General features: G+C 32.6%; 1 protein-coding gene across 1 annotated transcript in view; it reads left to right on the top strand.

Moving 5' to 3' along the window:
- The window catches only part of RyR (Ryanodine receptor), a 252,525-nt gene that overhangs the window by 96,497 nt on the left and 133,355 nt on the right, over nt 1-22,673 (top strand). Inside the window, exons 39-41 of the mRNA XM_068355236.1 lie at nt 2,249-2,414; nt 10,419-10,633; nt 11,110-11,264. Coding sequence (XP_068211337.1) covers nt 2,249-2,414; nt 10,419-10,633; nt 11,110-11,264 — 536 coding nt within the window. The remainder of the gene's footprint in view (nt 1-2,248; nt 2,415-10,418; nt 10,634-11,109; nt 11,265-22,673) is intronic.

Here is a 22,673-nt window from a genome sequence, read left to right as displayed (position 1 = left end):
GAAAGGATGCCAAACAAACATATAGCACAGTTTAAAACAAAAAATAATGAAGAGGTTATGTTTATGTTCATCCAAAACAACGGCTAAAGTGTAACTGATGGTGTTTGGCTTGGCAAGCTTTTACTCGCACTGGTCGAGTACCAAAAATTTGTTTGAGAACAGGGGCACTTTTCACTAGAACTCTTTGGTTGAGTACTGATTTTTTCAAGCTTCGAGGCTTGAATCCCAAAGTTTTACTGAACATAACATACTGTATTTACATAAATGCAAGCATACATACTGTACATACTATATACTGGTATATATGCATATTATACCTTGAAAAACAGATAAATCAGTTCATTACCATTCATAAATTACTGTATTCTATACATTCAAATACTTGTATGCTATACAGTAGTCTATAATTAATTTAGTACTAGTAAACAGTAAGTAATACACATAACAATTCCTTACCTTTATTCTCCTTCATCATTTTGCTTTAATATGTCCACTTTCAGCTCCATAATATTGGCTTTCCTCTTCTTGGATATACTGCCATCAGAAAAGTCTCTTTTATACTTTCCAGATATGTTGCACAGCAAAATTGGCACAAAAGTATTAAAAAAAGAGCAGCACCCAAATCCTGAATGAGTATTGTAAACAAAGATGGCAAATTAATGCTAAATTGATGTGTAACGCACTACTGTACTTTGCTGCCAGGAGACTGCGTTAGCCGCTCTCCGCGTTGGCAAGTAGTTTGTAGTATATTAAAAGCAAATATTGTAACTTGAAACCGAGTTACGATGATTTTTTCAAGTACCTAATGGGAGCCTGTTCATAAAGATTAATTGTTGTAACTTGAGACCATTGTAACCCGAGGACCCCCTGTACAGTATACCCCTTGAACATTTAACACAATGCCTATCAAAGCCAGAAGAATATATCCCAGATAAATATATAGCTAAAAACTCTTTATCAAATTCAAAACACTAAATTTGTATTCACGGAACAAAAGACGCATTGAACTGGAATAGCCGAGACGATAAGATTTCAATGGCGTTACCTAGTTGGCTTCTCTAAGCTCTTTTATTGCCTTGCATCTCTATCTATGCAAACTACAAGACTAGAGGGGTAAGGCTATTGAAGTGAAAGAGAATGGGAATATTAAATTTTTATAATAGACAAAATTTAGCTATAGTCCATTTCTTTTAGCGATGAATATTTGCACCGACTCGCAGCGGTGCCCTTTTAGCTCAGAAAGTTTCTTGATCGCTGATTGGTTAGAATTATCTTGTCCAACCAATCAGCGATCCGGAAACTTTTCCGAGCTAAAAGGGCACCGCTGCGAGTCGGTGCAAATATGCATCGCTAAAAGAAATGGACTATAGATTAAAAAAGTAAGCCAGATGTACCTTAGGTGCCATTCATAGAAATAATAATAGGTAATTAGTCTATTGTTATTAATGTTTAATGATATACTGTATACATAGCATAGCAATACAGTTTAGAGCTGTGATACGCTACACAGTTTAGGCTTACATTAAGAGGCAAAGTATTATGATCAGGTTCAGAAGGTAGACTGTATAATAAATGTATTAAGGGAATCAAGTGAAATTCTTACCATTTGGTATATTTTATCTTGTAGAAAGATTCCTTTCTATGCTCAGATCCAGTTCACAAGAAGGCCAATGCAGTATAAGCTCTAGTTCACCTGAGGTATATGAGTTAGAACAACTACATCAGGCACTCTGTAGACATAGGCTTTTCTCTCTATTGATTTTCATAAGAGTAAGGTCAACTCAGGTTAATACAAATATTCAATTTTTTATAGCATCAAGAACTGGGAGAGGTAAGAAAGTTTAGGTTAATAGGTAAGCTGTTAATTGGGCACAAATTTTGAAATTAGTAGAATGTCCTTACACAATTTTTTTTATTATTATGTGCTATTTCTGGGCTCGACCTATGTTGCTCCGTGAAATGCTCCTTATAGCACCATTTCTAGTACTTTTAGAATGTGAAATCCTGCCATCTTTGTCGTTGAAGTGATATAGTTATGAATAAGCTATTTGAAGCTCTCAAATAGAAATTTAGTGTCCATTGTACTTTTTATTCATATTCTTATCATATTCAGTCAAGTTTTGGATTCTCTTCAGGCATCTGTTAGATAATTTCAATAGGTAATTAATTTCAGTTATTTTTCTATTTAGTATGTGATTAAATAAAGTTTGTGCATATTGATATTTCACTAATTTTTTTTATTTTTCAGGACTTTGGTGAACAACCACCTATTTTTCCAACATCCTGACCTCATTCGCATTCTGTGTGTGCACGAAAACGTTATGGCTGTGATGATGAACACTTTGGGTCGACGCGCCCAAGCGCAGAGCGAGACGCAGGTTGCTGAAGGCGAGGCAGCTCAAGCAAAGGAGAAGGTGATGCTCCAGCCAACTCGGTCCTGCTACCTAGACCCTCATCCACAACTGTGGCCATCTTATTCTGTTTACTAAATTGACCTTTTGTAAAGATCATTTGCTTGCTTTTGCTTCGTGACTAGATATAGCTTTAGCCTGGGGTGTCATTCAATTGATTTGTAAGGGGATGCTATAAAGATAAGAGAAGCTTTTACCATGCGTAAGAAGAAAGATTTTTTTTTTTTTTCAAATTGGAACAATTGCTTTAATGGTACAGTTATAAAAGGTGAAGAAAGAGAAAGCCATTATGATGATTAAATCTCATCTCACTAAGAAATAACTAAAAAAAAAAATAGGATAAATTATTTGCTAGGATTTACATGAAGTAGTAAATTTTTTCTATTTCTTTTATTTAATGAATTAATAAGGTACAGCACTCTACTGGAGTTTATGGCTGAAATAATTGTTGTAAAATATCATTTTAATTTTATCTTTTATTTGGAATTGGAATTAGAAGCATTTAAATCTTGAGTTGCTTCGTGGATGAAAGGAAGTTAGATAGGGTTTAGATGCTACTTTTATAAGTTGGGAGTAGTCATTACATACAAATGACATACTGATGAAAATTTGCTCAAAATACTTTTTTTTCCATTGCTTTACTATTGAGTAAATTACCTTTCCATGCAAAATTTGAACAAATGGAGACGGTCTCCTACTGTCTGTATATCATATATTAATTAATGTTTGTAAACAATGCAACTGGCATAAGTAAACTTGACACTAGTAAGTGTGACGAGAGAACTGAAAGATAATTGATCTATGATGCTCCCATGCCTAGATAGTTGCCATCAACTACAAGATTGACTTTATGCTTAATAGAGGGGATATTTTACAATGTAAGAAAGGAGAAAATTATTATTTTTGGTGTAGACGTCAACTTCTAAACAGCTTCCAGAGAAAAGCAATATGAATATCTCTTAATATTTTAGTAGGAGCTTTTGCATTTTTAACATAGGCATGTTTTCTACATTAATGTCTATGACACATTAACTGATGAAAGTTTCAAATGACAGAGGGCATGTTTAATCTGGTTTTTATTTTATGCCATATTTGGAAAAATTCTTAATCCCTGTTTTAATCAATTTAATGGGTGTGATCACTTAGCCTGCCAGTCGACAAAAGCAAGCAAGTCTGACCAGTACAAAGGGGTGTCTTATGTATTTCCTTCTCTATTTCTAGTTTTCCCTAGTGTTCCACTTCGGTAGTTTGCTTTAGATTTTTATATCTGCTTTAAGTGGTTCCCTCTATTTATTGAAAACAATCTCTGCATTTGCATCAGTTTTGTTGGCTAGTATTCCAGACAAGTTCATCAGTATTAATCACTATTTCATTCTAACTCTATTTGATTTTACCTTCTTACAGTTTTTGCCTTAAAACTAATGTTTTTTATGCACTGTTAACTAATTTTTGAATTACTAAGCACTGGTTACAAGGTAATGGAATTTTTTTTATCTAAGAATATTATTTGCCATCAGGTAAAATTTCTATAACATCAAATTCTATAGTAACAATGTCATGTGTATTTAATTTCCATTCATGACTCATGTTGCTTTGTCAATGTAATCTAATGTACTATGGTTTGATGTGTTCCTGTTAAATGTATACTTAAATACAATTTAGTATATTCTCAAACTTAAAAGTTTAGATATAAATAGGTAATGGGTTTATCCATCAGATGTACAGTATATTGAAAACTATTTCATGCAATGCACTTCTTGAGCGGTGCTAGTTTTATGGTTGGCCTCAGTAAAGGACTTACATGGGATGCGAGTGAGTTTGTGTTTTTTAAATTAGGGTATTGTATATGTAGTTAGATTGTAAATACATACATTTACCAAGGCACTTCCCCCAATTTTGGGGGGTAGCCGACATCAACAAGTGAAACAAAAACAAAAAAGGGGACCTCTTTTTGTTTTTGTTTCATTTGTTGATGTCGGCTACCCCCCAAAATTGAGGTAAGTGCCTTGGTATATGTATGTATTTACAATCTAACTACATTGATTGTAAATACAGTATATAAAAAAGATAACCGTCTCATAGGAGTTGAAGAAAATCCTTGAAAAATTAGATATGACTTTTGTGCAAATATCAGGACCATGTCATGAATACTCATTTAGATGTTAAGATTTTCTGTGTCATATAGTATCTCTTAGAGTAGTGTTCCATTATCTTAAAATCTTTAAAAGATTATTGCTTAATCTTAGGCACAATTTGTTTTTTCTTGGTAAGATGTTTTCAATTATTTGCTAATTTTTACCTGATTTAAATGATTGCTCAATACTGTACATGTTAGTAAATATTCATTGGCCATTCCAACCTAAACTAAGAATAGGTTTTCTAAAAAAAATCTCTCTCTCTCTCTCTCTCTCTCTCTCTCTCTCTCTCTCTCTCTCTCTCTCTCTCTCTCTCTCTCTTTAGTACTTGAAGTTACATTTTTATTTAAATATTAATAAACCTTGGTTAATTAATGCATAGTGATGTGTGTCCAGTTTGATCAGTATGCTTGAATGTTTTTTTCACTGGTGTACCAATCAAAGCTGTATACACACATGCTCATACACAAACATACATAGTACTAACAACCTTTTGTAAAAATTTCACTTGAACATTGTTATCTGAACTCGTGCCAGTGAAAATTTAATCTGATTTTTTTTATACAGTAACAGATATATTTATGAAAATATTTTTACAGTGCGGTAAGAAAAAAAATCAATTTTAGAAACTCAAAATCCTTTGCTTCAAGAATGGAAATCCCAGTTTGATCACAAAAGATTTCGTAATTTTACAAATGTTTTTATTGTATGACTGGTGCGCGTTTTCCTTATAAATCTTTTAGTATACATTACTTTTTGTTCAATGTTTGTTAAAGTCACTGTTACTTCTTGGTAATTCTTCTTTGGAAGATAATTGAATATCAGTTCATACTTTTCTGAAAATATTCTGTTAATGTTTTCATTGAGTTGATTCAATGATTTTTCACAGTTTAAAGATGGAAATTTTTAGTAGAATTAAGCTTAATTTTGTAAATCAGGTATTTTCCAAATATTTATTTAAAGCCATTCGTGCTATGAATTAGCCAGTATTTTAATTTTGATACCTAGGGAAAACAATTTTAAGAACCATACAGTATATTTTTTTTGTGTAGAGATCAGTTATCCATTGTTTTTAAGGCTCATATCTTTCTTTATTTCCTTATTTCCTTTCTTCACTGGGCTATTTTTCCCTGTTGGAGCCCTTGGGCTTATAACATATTGCTCTTCCAACTAGGGTTGTAGCTTAGCTAATAATGATAGTAATAATAGTACTTTTTAGTTGTTTTTTTACATCCCTTTTCTTTCTTTTATTTTTTAGAATTATACTTTTTATTTAAGTATTAGCAGGACACACCTTGTCTAAAATGATTTAGAATGATCAGTAATGTTGAATGGCAGTATTGAGAATTATATAACTTTTTGCATAAATGGCAAATGTTCAATGTTTGATTTTCCAGAACCTAATTCTTGTATATAGGGAGTGTTATATAATTTTTATAAAAAAAATGTTGCTGAAAAAGCCAAATATACTTAATTGAGCAGTCATTTTATGTCGGTATGCCCTACTGTTTGGCATAAATTTTCTAATTTGTGTGAATAATCTGTGTTAAATTGACAAGAGACAAATACTGTAAATGACTAAATTGAATTACCCTGCTGGGCTTATTTGTATTCATTTAAAGTTCTGTAATGCCTGTACATACAATGTACTATTGTGGTAAGATTTAAATTTTTTTATATAATTTATGAATTTGAAGTATTTGTATCTGTCAAATTTTTTAGCACGACTAATTGTAATCAGATCACTCTCTTTACCTTTTCTTGACCTCACCTGTTTGTAACCCGTTTTATCACCACTAACCCCAGGTTATGTAGATTACCTGTCTCTTGTGCCCCATCATCTTATCCTTAAGACAGTCTTCAGTGAAAAATTGTTATCTTATTTCTTCCAAGCCTCCGAAAACTCCTTCTACAGTCTTTCCCTCCCGTAAGTTTTTACCAGTGGTTTACTAAGTATGTTTTGGGTCTGAATCTGTTCAGAAAAAAAAAGTTTTTGATTTAAATGAAATGAGATAACTGTACAATATTTTTGAGAAGTTTGTCACATTGTATTTAGTTTTGAAAAGGACCTTTGGTTTGCAGCTTAACTACAAATGATGAAGAAAATTTTTCTTGATAGAGGAAACATTTGAAGTAAAGAATTCCCTCTGTAATTTGAAATGAAATCGGTAGTTGGTTTCAGATTTTAGAAAGAAATTCATCACATTATTGAAATAGTATTTTCTCATTAATATTTTGCTTTAGCACACAGCAAAGGATTTTGCTTGTGGTCTTCATACTATGTATGTTGGAAATAAAACTGATTATTTAATAACTATTCCATAAGTATTGTAGTGACGAAGATGGAAGAAAATGTTTAATGAAACTGATATACTGTTGGCTTATAATATCATTAAAGAAATTCAACTTCCATGCATCAGCTTCAGCTAACTTGGTATCAAAGTTTTGTATTTCTATTTCAGATCTTGAGTTGAAATAGTCTTTATTATCTCTAACACCACTTTATTAGTTATAGGAAATTTTAGCTTTATTTGCACATTAGTACCTGTGGGAAAAGTCAGTAAATATGTTTAAGAACTTCTAGGTTATTATATAGTTTAAAATCTACTTTTGTGATATACAAAAATATTATTTGCCCTTTTCTATAGACAAAAGCACTGTTTTAAAGTAGATAGCTATTCTTAATAGAATATTTATTTCTTTTACTATTCAATATCTAGAAAAGCATGGAAAAATTTAATTACCGGGTAATTTTATTTTCTTTCATTAGGAACATAGAATTGCTTTGTGTCCTTTAGTATGTATTCAACTATTTGAAGCTTTCATAGATTAGATATACAATTGAAAGCATTTTCTAATCAAATGAGATTCTTTTATAATTTTATGAATCTTGCCTGAGGTTCATCTGGCTTCCCTCTTGAAATTAACTAAATGTCAATGTCTATCCTAAAATTCTAAAATTTTCCATTTCTTTCACTGCCTTGCCCTTTTAGTGGAGTGTTGTGCTCATTTGGCAGTGTTTAGCAATAAGAGCATTTGTTTAGTCAAATAGAAGCCATTTCTGTGCAGTATTCAAGTTATAGTTATTTGGTCGGTTATGTCTTCAGTTTCCCGAATCCAGATTTGAGTTTTTGTTTATCGAAATGTTACGGTATTGGCTTCAGATTAATCGGGGATGCTGCCGTCTGGCTTTTATATTGTAGATTCCCAAGTTAAACTTTCAAGAGGTTTATTGCTGGGTGATGACATCTTCATTCAGCATTGTGATGTAAACAACAATTGTTCTGAGTGTGTTAAGATAACAGCCCTTATGAAAGAATATTATCATCTTTAGGCCAAAAGAGTTTGTGTAAAGGACTATGAATGTAAACGAATACTGTAGTTTCTTTTAGTTTAGGGGATAATCCAAAGAAGATTAGGCTGATGGATTACTGTGGAGAGGCTGTTATTAAACTCTGAGGTTTGTAATAGTGGGCTTCATAAGCTTTTTACTAAGTTTCAAATCCCATGTTTTGAGAGTAAGAATTACAAAACTTCTGGAGAAGAAAGTGAAAGAGGAAATCTTAGTTCCCTTCCCAGGATTTTACAAGAGGTTGTTCCTATTGCCCAATGCAACAGGGGTTTGGAGGCCAGTTCTAAATATCTCGATTGTAAATAGGTACACAGTTTTTATCAGGTTTTTGATGGAGATTCCTTCCAGATTCTGGTGCCAGTAAGAAAAGAGATTGGAGGTTTTCAATAGATTCGACAAATGCTTATTTTCATGTCCCAATTAATCCAGCCTCCAGGAAACTTTTGGTTGATGGACGGTTAAAAAATATACCAATATAAGTGTCTGTGTTTTGGACTCAGGACTTCTCTCAGGTATTCATCAGGGTGATGGCTCCAATCTTGAAATTGATGAGATTTCGGGGCATCGGAGTTCTGTATATTTATATGACTGGGTCATTCTAAACACATTCCATCAGGTATAGTTCTCAGGCTTTTGAGGACGTCCTAGTCAATGTGAAGAAGTCCCTTTTGGAAGCAATGCAGAGGAGTCTGTATTCGGGGATGATCATAGCAACAGTTCCTTTTGGGCTTTTACGTTAGAAAAAAGGATTCAGTTGCTTTTGTGTTTGAAAAATTCAAGCAAATAAAAAGATTGACGGTTTGAAGACGGTTTGTACTTTCATGAGGCTCTTAGGTACCCAGCATCTCTTGAGAAACTTGTTTCAATAAATCATTTAAAGATAAAGGATTTCCAGTTAACCTCAATTGTCATTGTACTAGGACTTCTCATCTAGACATGATTTGAGTTACGATGAATATACAAGTTAGAACTAGTGAAATGGTGAGTCAACCTCTTCATTTGGTTAAGGGTGTGTTATTCTTTCCCACCTCTCCTTGACTAGTGAAGTCAAGAGGCTATTGTTGTAACTTCATAGACTGAATGGCTTATATTTTGCTTCCCAGAGGACTCTTTTTGTCATACACTGCCACATAAGTACAATACAGTACTCCTCTAGAGAGGCATGACTATTACAAGGGAAGATAATGGGATAATTTATCTTATCATGATAGATATTAAAATTTAGCTAGCTTTGAGAAGGAAGCCAGCTGAACATCAAGTGAGTATAGAAATAATTGATTTTGTTATTAGAATTCTGCTCTTTATTCTGTTGAGAGATTTTTCCGTTTATGAAAAGATAACTCAGAATCCCCACAGGGTAGTGCCTCTTAGATTACCTTTTGTTGCACATTTCTGTTTGGTATTAAGGATCTTCCAGATGCATTTATTTCTGCCCAATAACTTTTTCTTTTCCTCGGTTACTCCTCTATACTAACTACTGTATATATCTTCAGCAGTACATCACAGTTTAAGAACAGTTCTTTGGGAAAATCTTAAATCTTTGAGCTTTATTTTTATTGTCATGTTAACTGCCATATGAAGAGTGAATGACATGTAGTACAGTATCATACAAAAAAATTGTGTGAAAATATTGAATATTTTGAAATATTAGGGTGGAAGTAGCATTGTAGTTACATTGTGGGAAAGAAAATGGAAAATTACGTTTGGATAGAAATAATTTAGATGATGTCAACAGTAAGCAAAATTTCCCCGTGTAACAGATGTAGCAAGTGATTAAATCATGTTGATATTCCCTGGTGAAGTCAAGCTGGTTTTTAGCATGAAATTGGTTACCCTCATATTTACTTCATTGTGTTTTCTGCTTGCTCATATTTTTTATAAGTATCTTTATTGTTAGAAGTCAACTTTCTTATGATTCGTAAATTATTATTATTTTGTGTCATATTCTATGTATTGAAACATTTTTATTACGATGTCCTCTTTTTGACGTGATGCTTGTATTCAATGTTTTTGTCAGTCATTTTTATTAATTACAATATATGTCAAATTCTGGATTTATATTCTTTAGTTAAGTCTTCTTAAGAGATTACAAGATTATTTCCGATCAAAATACAGCGATTTATGTCATCTTAAATTACAGCAAAAATATGGATTTAGTAACTGATGTCTTTAATTTGTGTTTCATATTCCATTAATATATTTTAAAAGAGAATGTGTACAGGTTTACTGATTAAATATAATTTTGCATCCTGAGGAAATTTTAATGGCAAATAGTAGATAACTAGTTTTATGATTTTTATATAAAAACAGTAGATTTTGCACTAGTTAGCAATAGAATTTAATGAATTATCAAAATGTAGTGAGGTCTTGAAATTATCTCAAGTTAATATACTGTTTTTAGACACTTCTAAATTTATAAGGTCACCAAATAGAATCACTTGACAGTTTGTTCTGTGTTTGACCTTAGCAAAGAACAAGTTTAATACCTGTATACCTAATTCATTCTTTTTGAAATGGTAGGATACATCGCATGAGATGGTGGTAGGCTGCTGCAAGTTCCTCTGTTACTTCTGCCGATCGGGACACCAGAACCAGAAGGCCATGTTCGAACATCTGCCCTTCCTGCTAGAGAACTCCAACATCTTGCTGTCTCGGCCCTCGCTGCGCGGTACCACGCCACTAGATGTCGCTTACTCGTCTCTTATGGATAACACGGAGCTTGCCCTTGCTCTCAGGTGAGTAATGTTCTCACCTCAGAGATATAACCAGAAATTTTTGCTGTGTATAATATAGTTTTTCAACTAAAAGCTTTTTAAAGGGTCACTATATTGTTCGACTTTGATAGCTTTGTTATAATATACTGTAAAAGTTAAAGTGAAAGTATATATCATAATGCAGTAATGCAATTACATATTCAAGATTAATGGTTTTGATTAATAGCAATCATACCTTGTCTTGTTTTGTACTTTTCATTTTAACTACATTTCATGTTTTGAAAGTGAATTTTTTTTTTAATCTTATTTGAAAAGATGACAATACAGTGTTTCTTATAGCATTGGTGTCATATGCCTTCATAATTTCTTATCAAAGAATTTTTTTTTATTTCTTAAATTTGATATAGACCTCTATATAGTAATGTTAATGTGTTTTCTCTAAGTTAGTTTGGACTTTTATTTATTAATACTATTTGGTTTTCCATTTTTTTTATCAGGGAGCACCATTTGGAGAAAATTGCTGTTTACCTCTCTCGCTGTGGCTTACAGAGCAACAGTGAGCTTGTAGAGAGAGGTTACCCTGACCTTGGTTGGGATCCTGTAGAAGGAGAGAGATATTTAGACTTCCTTAGATTCTGCGTCTGGGTTGGAGGTAAGTGGTTTCTAGTGAAGTTTTATTTTACAACTTCTTGTTGTTATGATGTTTAGTAGTAAGATAAAAAAATATTACAGAGGTAATGGACGAAGAGCCTTCACTGTGGGCAGTTTTAAAATAAAGAACCAGATTGCAAATACAAAAGAACATATAAAAGTAATAATGACAATAAACTTAATAGGGTTTTTTAAGTAGCTTTTTTCAACTCATCAATGAAGGAATATTTATATAGTGTAAAATTCTTTAGGTTAAGATATTTTAAAATAGTTTCAGGAATTTCAAAAGTATTTCAGTATTTGAGCTGTAAACTTTTTCTCAAGGTTTTATGTTCAATATGGTCCATATTTTTTCTATTAACACCTGCTGTTCATATTGCTCCCCGCTGGAAGCTCTCTTTTATTAATAATTACCCTTAAAACAAAAATAAAATTCCCATTTCTTTCCTTTTAACAGACTTATGTATATAGTAAATTAGTAAGACAGTCTGGCTGCAGTGGGAATGGTTCCATCATTTGTGGCCTCCTTTTATCAGTGTCCAAAGAAGTTTGTACTACATTTAACTGCTTGCAGACTATCCACTGTATTCTCAGAAACAAAGGGTTTTTCTAGTTCTCTAAATTGTCTATCATATGTTTGAAAAGACAGTCTACTTATAATCTGGATGTAAGGCATTAAAATGTTTATTTTGATTGGTGAATATCAAGAAATATAGGAATCTTTTGAAAGTGATTCGATTAAAAATCCCACAAACATCTAACTTTTTGATGCATTTGGCTTCAGCTAAACAAACAAGTGAACTACAAGGACTACAGTATCTTCTAAGATAAACTCTAGAAACAAATATTTCTATTGCCAACTTTCAGAGCTAGAAATTATTCTAAGATTGAGTGTAACACAGTTCATTCAGATGCCCTATTTGAAATAGGATGTGAGTATTACATCATGAAATAGATTTATTTGTTCACTAATTATTGAACAAAGCTATGAATTTTAGTGGCGGTTTCAATCATTTTGTTTCTGGGGATTAGAACTCCAAATCCTCCTTTGTCCAGAAAGACAGGGTCTTTTCTTTTTAAAGGTTTGATCACAAAAGCTCACAAAGACTTAATCCAAGTCTAATGAAAGCTGCGAAAGGAGGGGTTCATGATGATAGGAGTGTAGCTACATCCCTTAATTTTTGCTGAAATCTTTTATTTTGAAAGGCTTTGGCGGTAGTCCAATGACATACCAAGTTGATTTTTGACAAACATTATCTAATAGAATCCTAGTTTGTTTATAAAAATTGCTTGGCTTTAGGTCCTATAGTGGCTGCTGGCAGTATGGTCTAAAAACATTTTTGGGTTTAGTTGATTTAGATTTTTTTTCCTATTTTAAAGAATTCTAATTTTTGTTACATGGTTTTGGGGTTATAAGAATTGGTAATTAGAAAACGATCTGAAGTTCCATATTTTAGAATTTATTTTTAAATGGTTAGTTTCCAATTATCTAGAGTTCCAGAATGTTACTTATTTTTTTATTATTTTAAAGCTATAAATGGTCTATCTCTTAGCTTCAGTGTCAACGTGCCTCCATCAGCTTGTCGGAGCCAACAATATATCCAACCTCCTCCTCACTGACTTGTGGTGTCAAGAGGATAAGAAATAGTTTCAACTTTGAGACTGAGAATACATAGAACCTGTGGTATTGAGAAACCATTGGTGGTTCCTTTAACCACTAGATTGTTTCATTACTTTACTAGAGGCATAAGTACTGTATATTGAAAGGAAAGGAAACATTTTTTTTTGTTTCATGGATAAGCATATATAAAACAGAATTCCCAGAGAGAAGCAATATGAACATCAGGTGAGTACCTGTATATCAATAATTGATTTTGTTAAGATTTTAAAAACATTTATAATTAAATTATTAACTTTTATTTTATTTTTCAATATTATGATATTTGTAATCTTAAGAAATAACCTGTTATCATTCTTTGATAGCTGTAAAGGTTGGTAAGAAAGTGGTGAATAGATTTATTTTAAAACCTATTCTAAGTGATGAATACATTATCATATTGTTTCACTTGTAAAGATTTTAACCTTGTTACTAAAGTGGTACTAAAAGTACATGTAGTTATAGATCTCTTTAATTCTGCTGTATATGAGAACCTATGGGATCTTGTATTTTATAATGTTACATATTGCTGCATTTTTCATACATTTGCAAAGGATGATTATAGCTTAACGTTTTAAGAATATTAGACTGTGTTAGTGGTGCTGATATATGATATTTAGTTTAAAGGTAATAATTTTCCTTATGCTATAACCTTTTTAGACTGCTATAATAATATGCAATGGAAGATAAAATATCATTGGAAGGAGAAAGGATTAATGAGGTGGAATCATTTGAATATTTAGGAACTATGATTGCTAATATAGGATCTTTAGAATTTGAGTTCAATGAAAGATTGAAAATAGCAAATCAAACAATGGCTTGGATAAGTAAAATTTGGAAATCAAATCGCCTGACATTACACAGAAAATTCAAGCTATATATCAGTTTAGTGAGATAGATGTTACTGTATGGACATGAGTCATAGCATGACAATGAAACAATATCCGACAGTTTTTGTAGATTTGAGAACAAAGCCCTCAGAAGAATATTAGGAGTTAAATTGCTGGATAGGATCAGAAATGAAACTATAAGAGAGAGTATTGCAATATGTGGATGAGGTCATGGTGAGGGGTAGATGGAGATGGTTTGGGCATGCTCTTTGCGCTCCGAGAGATTAGTTCAACCAAACTTTCAACTGGGCTCCATGAGGCACTAGAAGAGTTGAAAGACCCAGGCTTACATGGCTGAGGAATATGAACTATGAAGTAGGAGACAATGATTGGAGAGGTATTGATTTATAAGCTCAAGATAGAGACAATTGTCTAAATCTAACTGAGGCCCTTTGTATCAATAGATATGGTAGGAGATGATGATGATGATGATAATAAGATTTGGATTCGATAGTTTCAGCAGTTGCCATTGATAGATGATAGAGTTTTATTTATAGAAAAAAGTTGTAGGCTATTAGATTATGTAAACAAAGTTACCCGAGTACAAGTTAAATTCGTTATGGTATTTAGTTAAAATTATCTTCTAACATCAGAAATAGATACAAATTAATAGTTCACAGTGAAAAATATAATAGTGGCAAATTAAATTGCACATTACTTTTGAGTTGATTCCTGGCTAGCGTGAGAGAGATGAGAGGAGGAGGGGGCCGTTACTGCTTGGAGGGAGAATCTCCCCTCATGAGAACTTTATTAGTTCTCTCTCTTAAATAACATTCATGATTACTAACTGAACCACTTAATTTATACTTTTTGGACAATCGGTCGTCTTTTTTTTTTTTTTTTTTTACACGTTCCGTTTTGATGAGGAACCTATCCAGAGATGACTCCTTTTTCCTTTTCTTTAAAATGGCACGAAAATCAGACATTGCATTATCAGTACTGTAAATAGATTCGCTTCCCGCCTTGCGGAACTCTTATCTGGGTGATGTATTTCTACAAACTTCTGCAGGCTTTCCCATATTAATATTTGCCTAATTTCATCCGAAGCAAGAGGTTTGTCATTCTGTCCATCCTCCTCATCAGTTGAAATCCCTTTTGCCTTCTCTTGATGCTGCTCCTTATGCAGCTCCAACATTGCAAATAGTTTTTTTGGTAAATGTATCATCTGCAAACTGCTTCTCATCAATCCAGATAAGCAGAAACCTTTCAAAGTCGATTCATCCATGTCAGCATTGGTTTTGCATCGTCAAATGCTTGGTATCTTTGTTTAGAATTGTAACTGTAACGAGCTTCTGAAATACTTCCTTTGGTTTGACCAGAGAAATAACATGCCAGGAGGCAAGTGATATCTCTGGCCTAACCTTAATCTTTCAGTACTGTATTTGTTTATTATTAAGTAGTTTTACAAGACCGACTGCCAAGTCATTTAAGACTACTTTAGGTCTTGCCCAAAGGACTTGTCAAGCGAGAACTGGAAATAGGAGCAAAGTAAAAGTTGATCAAATATAAGGTCTAGGTAGGAAAAGAGTAGAAGCATATGAAAATGGTAGGCAGAAAGCAGTGTAGCTGGAACCAAAAGGGTTACTGCAAAGAATCTTTAGTACTGTCTACAGCATACCATGCTTGGTCAATAGCTATAGTTCACAAGTGTAATAATGGAACAGCTTTTCACCTCTTTAGCCGTTTGTTTTAATAGTAAAGTCAGCTGTGCTTCAGAACACAAGCAGCTGAGGGAAATACAGTAGCTGTGTTTCTGGTTGTTGCATGTTATTGATATCAAAGAAATTGAGAGTGTATGTCAGAAGTTCAACATCTCGCCAATGAATGGAAAGAAACATAAGATTGAGTAATAAAATGTTTCAGAAATATTTTGAAACATTTGCACTGAAAATGAAGTGTCTCAAAACTGTTTATAACACATGCTCTTCTTTTAATTTGTGGCTTTTATATGTGCTTTTATGTGCTATTGCTTGTGGTTTGGTTTTGTGGAAGTTAAGGGCTGGTAAAGGTCTTTGTTATATGTTGAAAACATTTATGCGAGTCTGACCTTCGAATTTTCATTTTCTGTTCATGATGTCGAGTTCAATCCTAAATATTTCTTTTGAAGTTCAGGATGAACTGGTAATTTTCCATTCCACCAGCTTAATCTTTTCCATTATGAAAGAAATTGATAGTTACCTAGTTAAAGATGAAATTTCTAAACTCTGTTCTACTCTTAGAGGGACAAGTTATTTTGCATTCATTTAGGAAATCACGGCAGTATAATGGGTCTTCTAGAGCTTTTCCATTAAAGTTATTGCTTTTCAATTTGGTACCAGTGTGTATGGGAAGCTCAGTAATGCTGTATATATTTGCTTGCCTTGTTAATAAGGAGAGAAAGTTTATTTATCTAGACTTTTTCATTGTCCCAAAATTTGACTGAATATTTTTCATTTTGTTTAAATGCTCCTTCCTATTTCTATACTTCCAAAGCTTTAATTACTTCCTAGTTTGAGCACGGCTAAGGAATGTAAGCTTTATAGTATAGCCTTTCCAGACACGATTTCCCTTAGTTACTGCAGCACTTAAAATAATAATTTCAGCGTCTGACTTAGTTGACTTAATGAGTAAAAGAGTAATCGTAAGTTTTTATTGTGTTGTTATCCTAGTAATTTGCATACATGACTAATGTTGCTATTACATCTTGTAAATGTTTATTGTCATTTTGTCTTTGTGCTGTCCTTTTCTTTTATTGACAATAACTTGCTCTCTTGCTGTCCCTGAATGTTGTTTGAGGAAAAGGAAAATTTTTAAAAATTATTTTGTAAGTTTGAAGAAGTTAAACTGACACTTTCAATGTGCTGATTTTATTTTACAGTTTTTTTTTTTTACTAATGGAAATCTGATATACAATGAGGATATTACTTCTAATTATTTTATGTCAGATTATTTTGTATAGGATATTTTGTTTTATGAAATTTTACTTCAATTGTTAAATATGAATTACAGTACCTAATAATTATTAGAAAATGAAGTTTTTTGTTAGGAAATTTATAAAAAAAAAATTTATTATTTGTAAATTCCATATGGAATTATCTCATTACCATCCTCAGATACTTGCATATCCATTAAGAAATTACTTTTTTCGGGTATTGTTTTAAAGAAGATTATTTTTTTCACAAGAATTTTTCATTAGATAGAAATTTTTTAGATTACACTTTTCCTCAAAATCTCTTCCCATGATCATTTATACTAAAACATAGATAAGAAAAAGAAGGAAAATTGATCATGGTTATAAGTATCAAAGTATGACCTAACATCAGGTGTTATGTTGGTACCAAGTGCATTAACGTAAAATGATTATTACTTGTTTTGGTTACCATCCATCTTATCAGGTCTGAACCGGGAACAGGAGTTGCAAGGTAGCTAAGCTTAATAGTCATTTAACACAGCAAAAATATCCATGTCATTCGCTTTTTTTTTTTTTTTTTTAGATTATTCTTGAAGATTAATTCCAAGTATGGGGAAAAGTCTCATTTATCAATATACTGATGACTTTAATAGTTTCTTGATCATATATTTATATTGATATTTCAAAAGCATATTCTAAACTTACATTCAGGGGAAGCAATAACTGATTACGAAAGATTGGATATAGTTGTGGTATTATGTGAACTATATGCGCATCGTATTGCATCCCAATTTTTATTTATGTCAGGTGACCCTTCTTTATTCTCTGTGTGCTGTTCTTAAAGAAAAATTGCTATGCAAAAGATACTGTGACTGTGAATTGATATCCTTTACAAAAATTATTTTTGCCACTAAATGCCATCCCTTCTTTTTCCAACCTGTATCCTGTCAATTGCCTTTATCTATTTGACATAAGTTTCCAGTTTGAGTATTTTTTATATCACAAGTGAATACCTTTGCATCCTATTTTTGAGGGTTATGAATATTTAAATAATTTTTTGTCTACTGGAGGTCCTTAGATATTGTATCAAGGATTTCAGTTATTTATTTCTTGACTTTTTAGATAACGAGAAGCCACATATCGCTCACACATTCATATAACTTCTAAGATTACTTTATTATCCCTTTTCAAGTAAAAGACTGCTATCATTTACAGTTCCACAAATATAGTTGGTTGAACTGGTATTTTTATGTGATTAATGAGACTAAGAGATTTCATTAGTCTTATCGAGTATCAAAGTAGTTATTATCTTATAACTGACTTGGAATATAGTATTCAGATTTTATGCAAGGATGTATACTTTATTATTATTATTATTATTATTATTATTATTATTATTATTATTATTATTATTATTATTATTATTATTATTATTGTTGTTATTATCTAAGCTACTATGCTAATTGGCAAATCAGTATGCTACAAGACCAAGGGTTCCAACAGGTAAAATAATCCAGTGAAAAAAGGAGATACGGAAATAAATAGATCTCATGTATTGAATAAAAAACTGAAAATATTTTAAAATTAGTAGTAATATAAAAAAATAGATCTGTCATATAAACAATGATAAGAGACTTATGTCAACATGTTCAACAAAAAAGAATTTACAACAAGTTTGAACTTCTGATATTCCACCTATTCAACTTCCAGATTATGGAGATCATTCCATAATCCGGTCCTATTTGGAATGAAACAATAGTTTGACAACTTTTATGTACGAAGTAACTGTACATGTTGCAAAGTAGTGCCTGGGAAGTAAAGTTTTATTGGTATTAAATTAATTGTTAAGGAAGCATAGCAAATATACAAGTCATTATCTGAGATGGTAAAATTATCAGATATTGAAACAATAAGGTCTTTTAAGGAAAATAATTTTTACAATAGTGGCAACAATGATAACATGTATACCATGCCAGGTGGTATGCTGGTAGCACTAGGAAATACATATTATCAGTTGTCCTAGAAAATAAAGAGAAATCCATCTAAAAATCATTTGATGATAAAAATTCATTAAAGTTCATAAGATTACCTTAATTTTTGTATGTGTACTACAGAATTTAAAGTTTTTCAAATAAGAGGATTTTTAAAACCTGAATATTATTTTGAACTTAATACAGTAGAACACTGTTGTTGATTTAAAGTATTACATTATGCTCATTTTATTGTGTGCTTGGTTCGTCATTATAAGTTATTCTAATGACATTAAAGTAAAGTTTAAGGAGTAGATGTAAATCTTGTTAATAATGACAGATACTTTCTTAATTGAGTATTATGTCAACAAATTGCTTCATAATTCTACAGATAATACGCTTCTGAGGTTATTTACATTTATGATAAAATGATTATAAAGGGATTTATTTTTCTAGGTAACATGAAGCTTAAACAGAGTTATTTCCATGAACTTCCCTGGTATTCATATTGCTTCTCTTTCAAAGCTGGTTAAATGTTGAAGTCTACCCTAATACTGAAACTTTCCTATTTTCTTCCCCTGTATTAGCCCTTCCTCTCTAGTGTAGTATTGAGATTATATTGTGTTGTAAGGCAAAAATACTGCGTGGGTAAGCTATATCTTTTTTTTCTATCTGTTCTCTCATCTCCATGTCCAATAATAGTACGTACAGTAGTACTACTAGGGCCCAGATAATTATGTCGTGTTTTCGGAAGTTGCATTGAAAACAGTTATATTAGTTACTAGTACGGTATTATAGATTAACAGGGTGTGTCTTCTTCTGTGTTATCTATGTTTTCTTGTGAGATTTGCTCCTGGGATTTATTGGTAAGCGATAATGATCCTCAATCTTTTTTTTTTACGTACTGGGGGCAAAAGTGTAATGTGATAACCATTGTGAAGACTGTATTTTCCTCTTAGTTCCTCTTATGAAGGATATTTTCCAGTTGGTAGCTGTTCATGTAAAATATTTAAGTCTTGAAAGAAACTTGTCTTTTAATTGAGGTGATCCATGCCAGCTATTTCCAAGCTTGCGGGAGTTGATAGTAATGAGTGTCATTAGCCTTTTGCTGATTTTGCTGGTTGTGTGATTAAGAGGCCAGTGAGACACCAAGGCAAGGGATACTATCCTAGCCTAACCTGATGTTTCACATCCTATGTTAACTCCTCAAGTTGTGTCTAGTGGTTCTTGTGTACTGGTCATTAAGGGTTCTCTGGGTGCATAGTGCATTATAGATTTGATAGCCTCTTCTTGAATCTTGCTTCAAAACTCAGATATTAATAATCTGATTACTGTAGCCTTAAATGACCACTCTACCCTAAAATAGAAGACTGGGCAGGCAGTCTTGATCCTAAATCTGCTGAAGTAAATGTTGATGACCAAATTTTATATATATTTTTTAAAAATGTCGCATTTCAGATGGTTCTTGTTGGGTCGTGTAGTGTTGTCCACTAGCTCATCTTGAGTTTTACGTAGCAATGTTAATGTGGAGGCTACTGCCAAAACAATTCCCTTGCCTAGTGCAGGCACTAGGGATAGTAGACCAATGGAAGGGCTTAATAATTCTAATTTGGATGATTCTGTGTTGTGTGATCATGAAATTGAGAGGGAAATGTAAGAGACTAAAATAGTCAAGGTTTCCCCATTTGAGTTTTTGAGAATTCTCGTTGCAGAATTGTATCTCGATAGATTGGCCGGGTAAGTGCTCATAGTTCATATTCTATTGTCTTTAAATTATGTTGTTTTGATTATGACCTTTACTCCTAAGGTTTCTAATATTTTCACAAATGAAATGAAGAAATTGTTGGCCCTTATCTCTCACAAAAGCACTATTTGAATCTTGAAACAGATCAATTACCCAACCTTGTTCTTGACTCTAAACAAGCCAATCTTCTTGATTCCAATACAGAGATTTTCCCATAGTTTTACAACAAGGGGTACATGGTACCCAAGATGTTGGAGGGGGGGAGGTTATGAATGGGTAATGAGGGGGTCAAAAGTTTACCAATTCAAATGCTCATGTTGTTGTGTCAGGATGTCTCTTCAAGTATTGACTAGGATGATGGTTCCCATCTTGAAATGAGTGTGAGGTACCTGGACATCAGAGTTCTGTTATAACTGGATGTGAATAGATCATTTTTAATGTATCTGGAAAAGATTCAGGTTCAGCCATTTTGGTGAATCGTATTATCAAAAAGGTTAGGAGTCAAGTCAATATGAGGAATTCTCTTTTGGTTCCCTCTTTAAGAAATCTATATTTGACAATGATAATAGAGGAATCATTCTTTGCTACTGTTGTTGGAGAACTTCAAGAAAATAAAGACCTGGTTGGTTTGGATGTGAATGGTGTTCCTTAGGATCAGTCATCACTAGAGATATTTTTTTTTATGTTTCGCCTAAAGATGAGGGCTTTCCAGTTTTATCTCTATCATTGGAACAAAACTTCTGATCTGGGCGTTACATGTGTTCCAGTGATGTGAAAAAAATTTAGTTTCAGATAGATATCGACATTTAACCAAGTTCAAGAGAGAAACAATATGAACATAAGGTGAGCATAGAAATAACTAATTTTATTAAGTTTATATTTTTAGAATAAAATTTGATATTTCAATTCTTACTCAACATTTATCATGCTATAAGCTTTGAAAATACAGATCTTGGATGGACTTAGAAGAAATTAGAGGATTAGAAGGGGATTTGTATGACTAGCCCTCTCATATTATGGTAACTGCTCAACTACTATTATAATGTGACCATAGGGCACCCTCATTATTGCTTTGTGGGGAAGGACTCTCAAATTGATGTTGGTTAAGTATTGAAATAATATACAGTATCTTATTTTAGAAATTATTATTGTTTCAATTAGTTTCACTCAACATTAACTGAACTGATTCCCAGTTTAATCCTATGTACGTATATTGGTAAATGATTAGTGAATGTTAAAGAAATTCACACTGAAATAAGAGATAAATTACCATACTACACAAGACACCTACCTGGGATTTAATCCCTAAGCAGTTTTCCCCCCGGCAATCTGAGGATGTCAGAGGACTCCTAACTTCTTTTCTAAATCCTTTAAAAGAAGATGGAATTTTAGGTAGAGAGTTTATCTCTTAGACTAACACTCCTTTATAGACCTAACTGAACAGAGACATCTACTGAGTAGGCCTTACTTTTGAAGTCATTCTTTACCCTGAAAGCTGGTAAGGGAGAAAAATTGGCTGTTTTTTTTTTTTTTTTTTTTTTTTTTTTTCTTTTTTTCAAGAAAAATTCTTTGAACCCAGCTGAGCATATGAGCTCAAACTCAGGACCCAACAGGAATTTTTAATACTACATCCAAATTCAAAGCGATAAAATTTGACTTGCATAGCCCCTTGAAAAGGAATGACCTAATAATATCTTTAATGACTATTGTTCGTAATATCTAAATCTGTGCTTTGTAGCACTAAAATTAACGTAGATCTATAACCCTTGATAATTACAACCGAGTAACCATTGGCATAGCAGAAAAAAAAAAATGGACTTACACCAATTGAAATAAAGTGCCCAATTTTATTTGTTACTGAGAAATGGTGGACCTTCTATTGGAAGTATTTATAGAAAGTCTAGAGGCATTCAAAACCCTTCTATTTTGGGCACATTGCGGAGAGTCTCCGCATGGACAGCCAAACCCCAAGGGGATTTTGGTGAAATATGGTTGTTTGAGAAGATACTTCTTTGTGGGTTAGCTCTGAGAGTGATATGCTAGCAGAGGACAGATGTCTGTGAACCCCTTCATCCAAGACCAGAATTGTGCCACGACAGTCCGTACATTTTTGACGAATAGAACTATAGTCTGTTTCTTTTAGCGATGCAGATTTGCACCAACTCGCAGCGGTGCCCTTTTAGCTCGGAAAAGTTTCCTGATCGCTGATTGGTTAGAATTATCTTGTCCAACCAATCAGCGATCCGGAAACTTTTCCGA

This window comes from Palaemon carinicauda, chromosome 31 (genome assembly GCF_036898095.1).
Source record: "Palaemon carinicauda isolate YSFRI2023 chromosome 31, ASM3689809v2, whole genome shotgun sequence".
Classification (NCBI taxonomy): Eukaryota; Metazoa; Arthropoda; class Malacostraca; order Decapoda; family Palaemonidae; genus Palaemon; species Palaemon carinicauda.
This window is presented reverse-complemented; position numbering and strand designations above follow the sequence as displayed.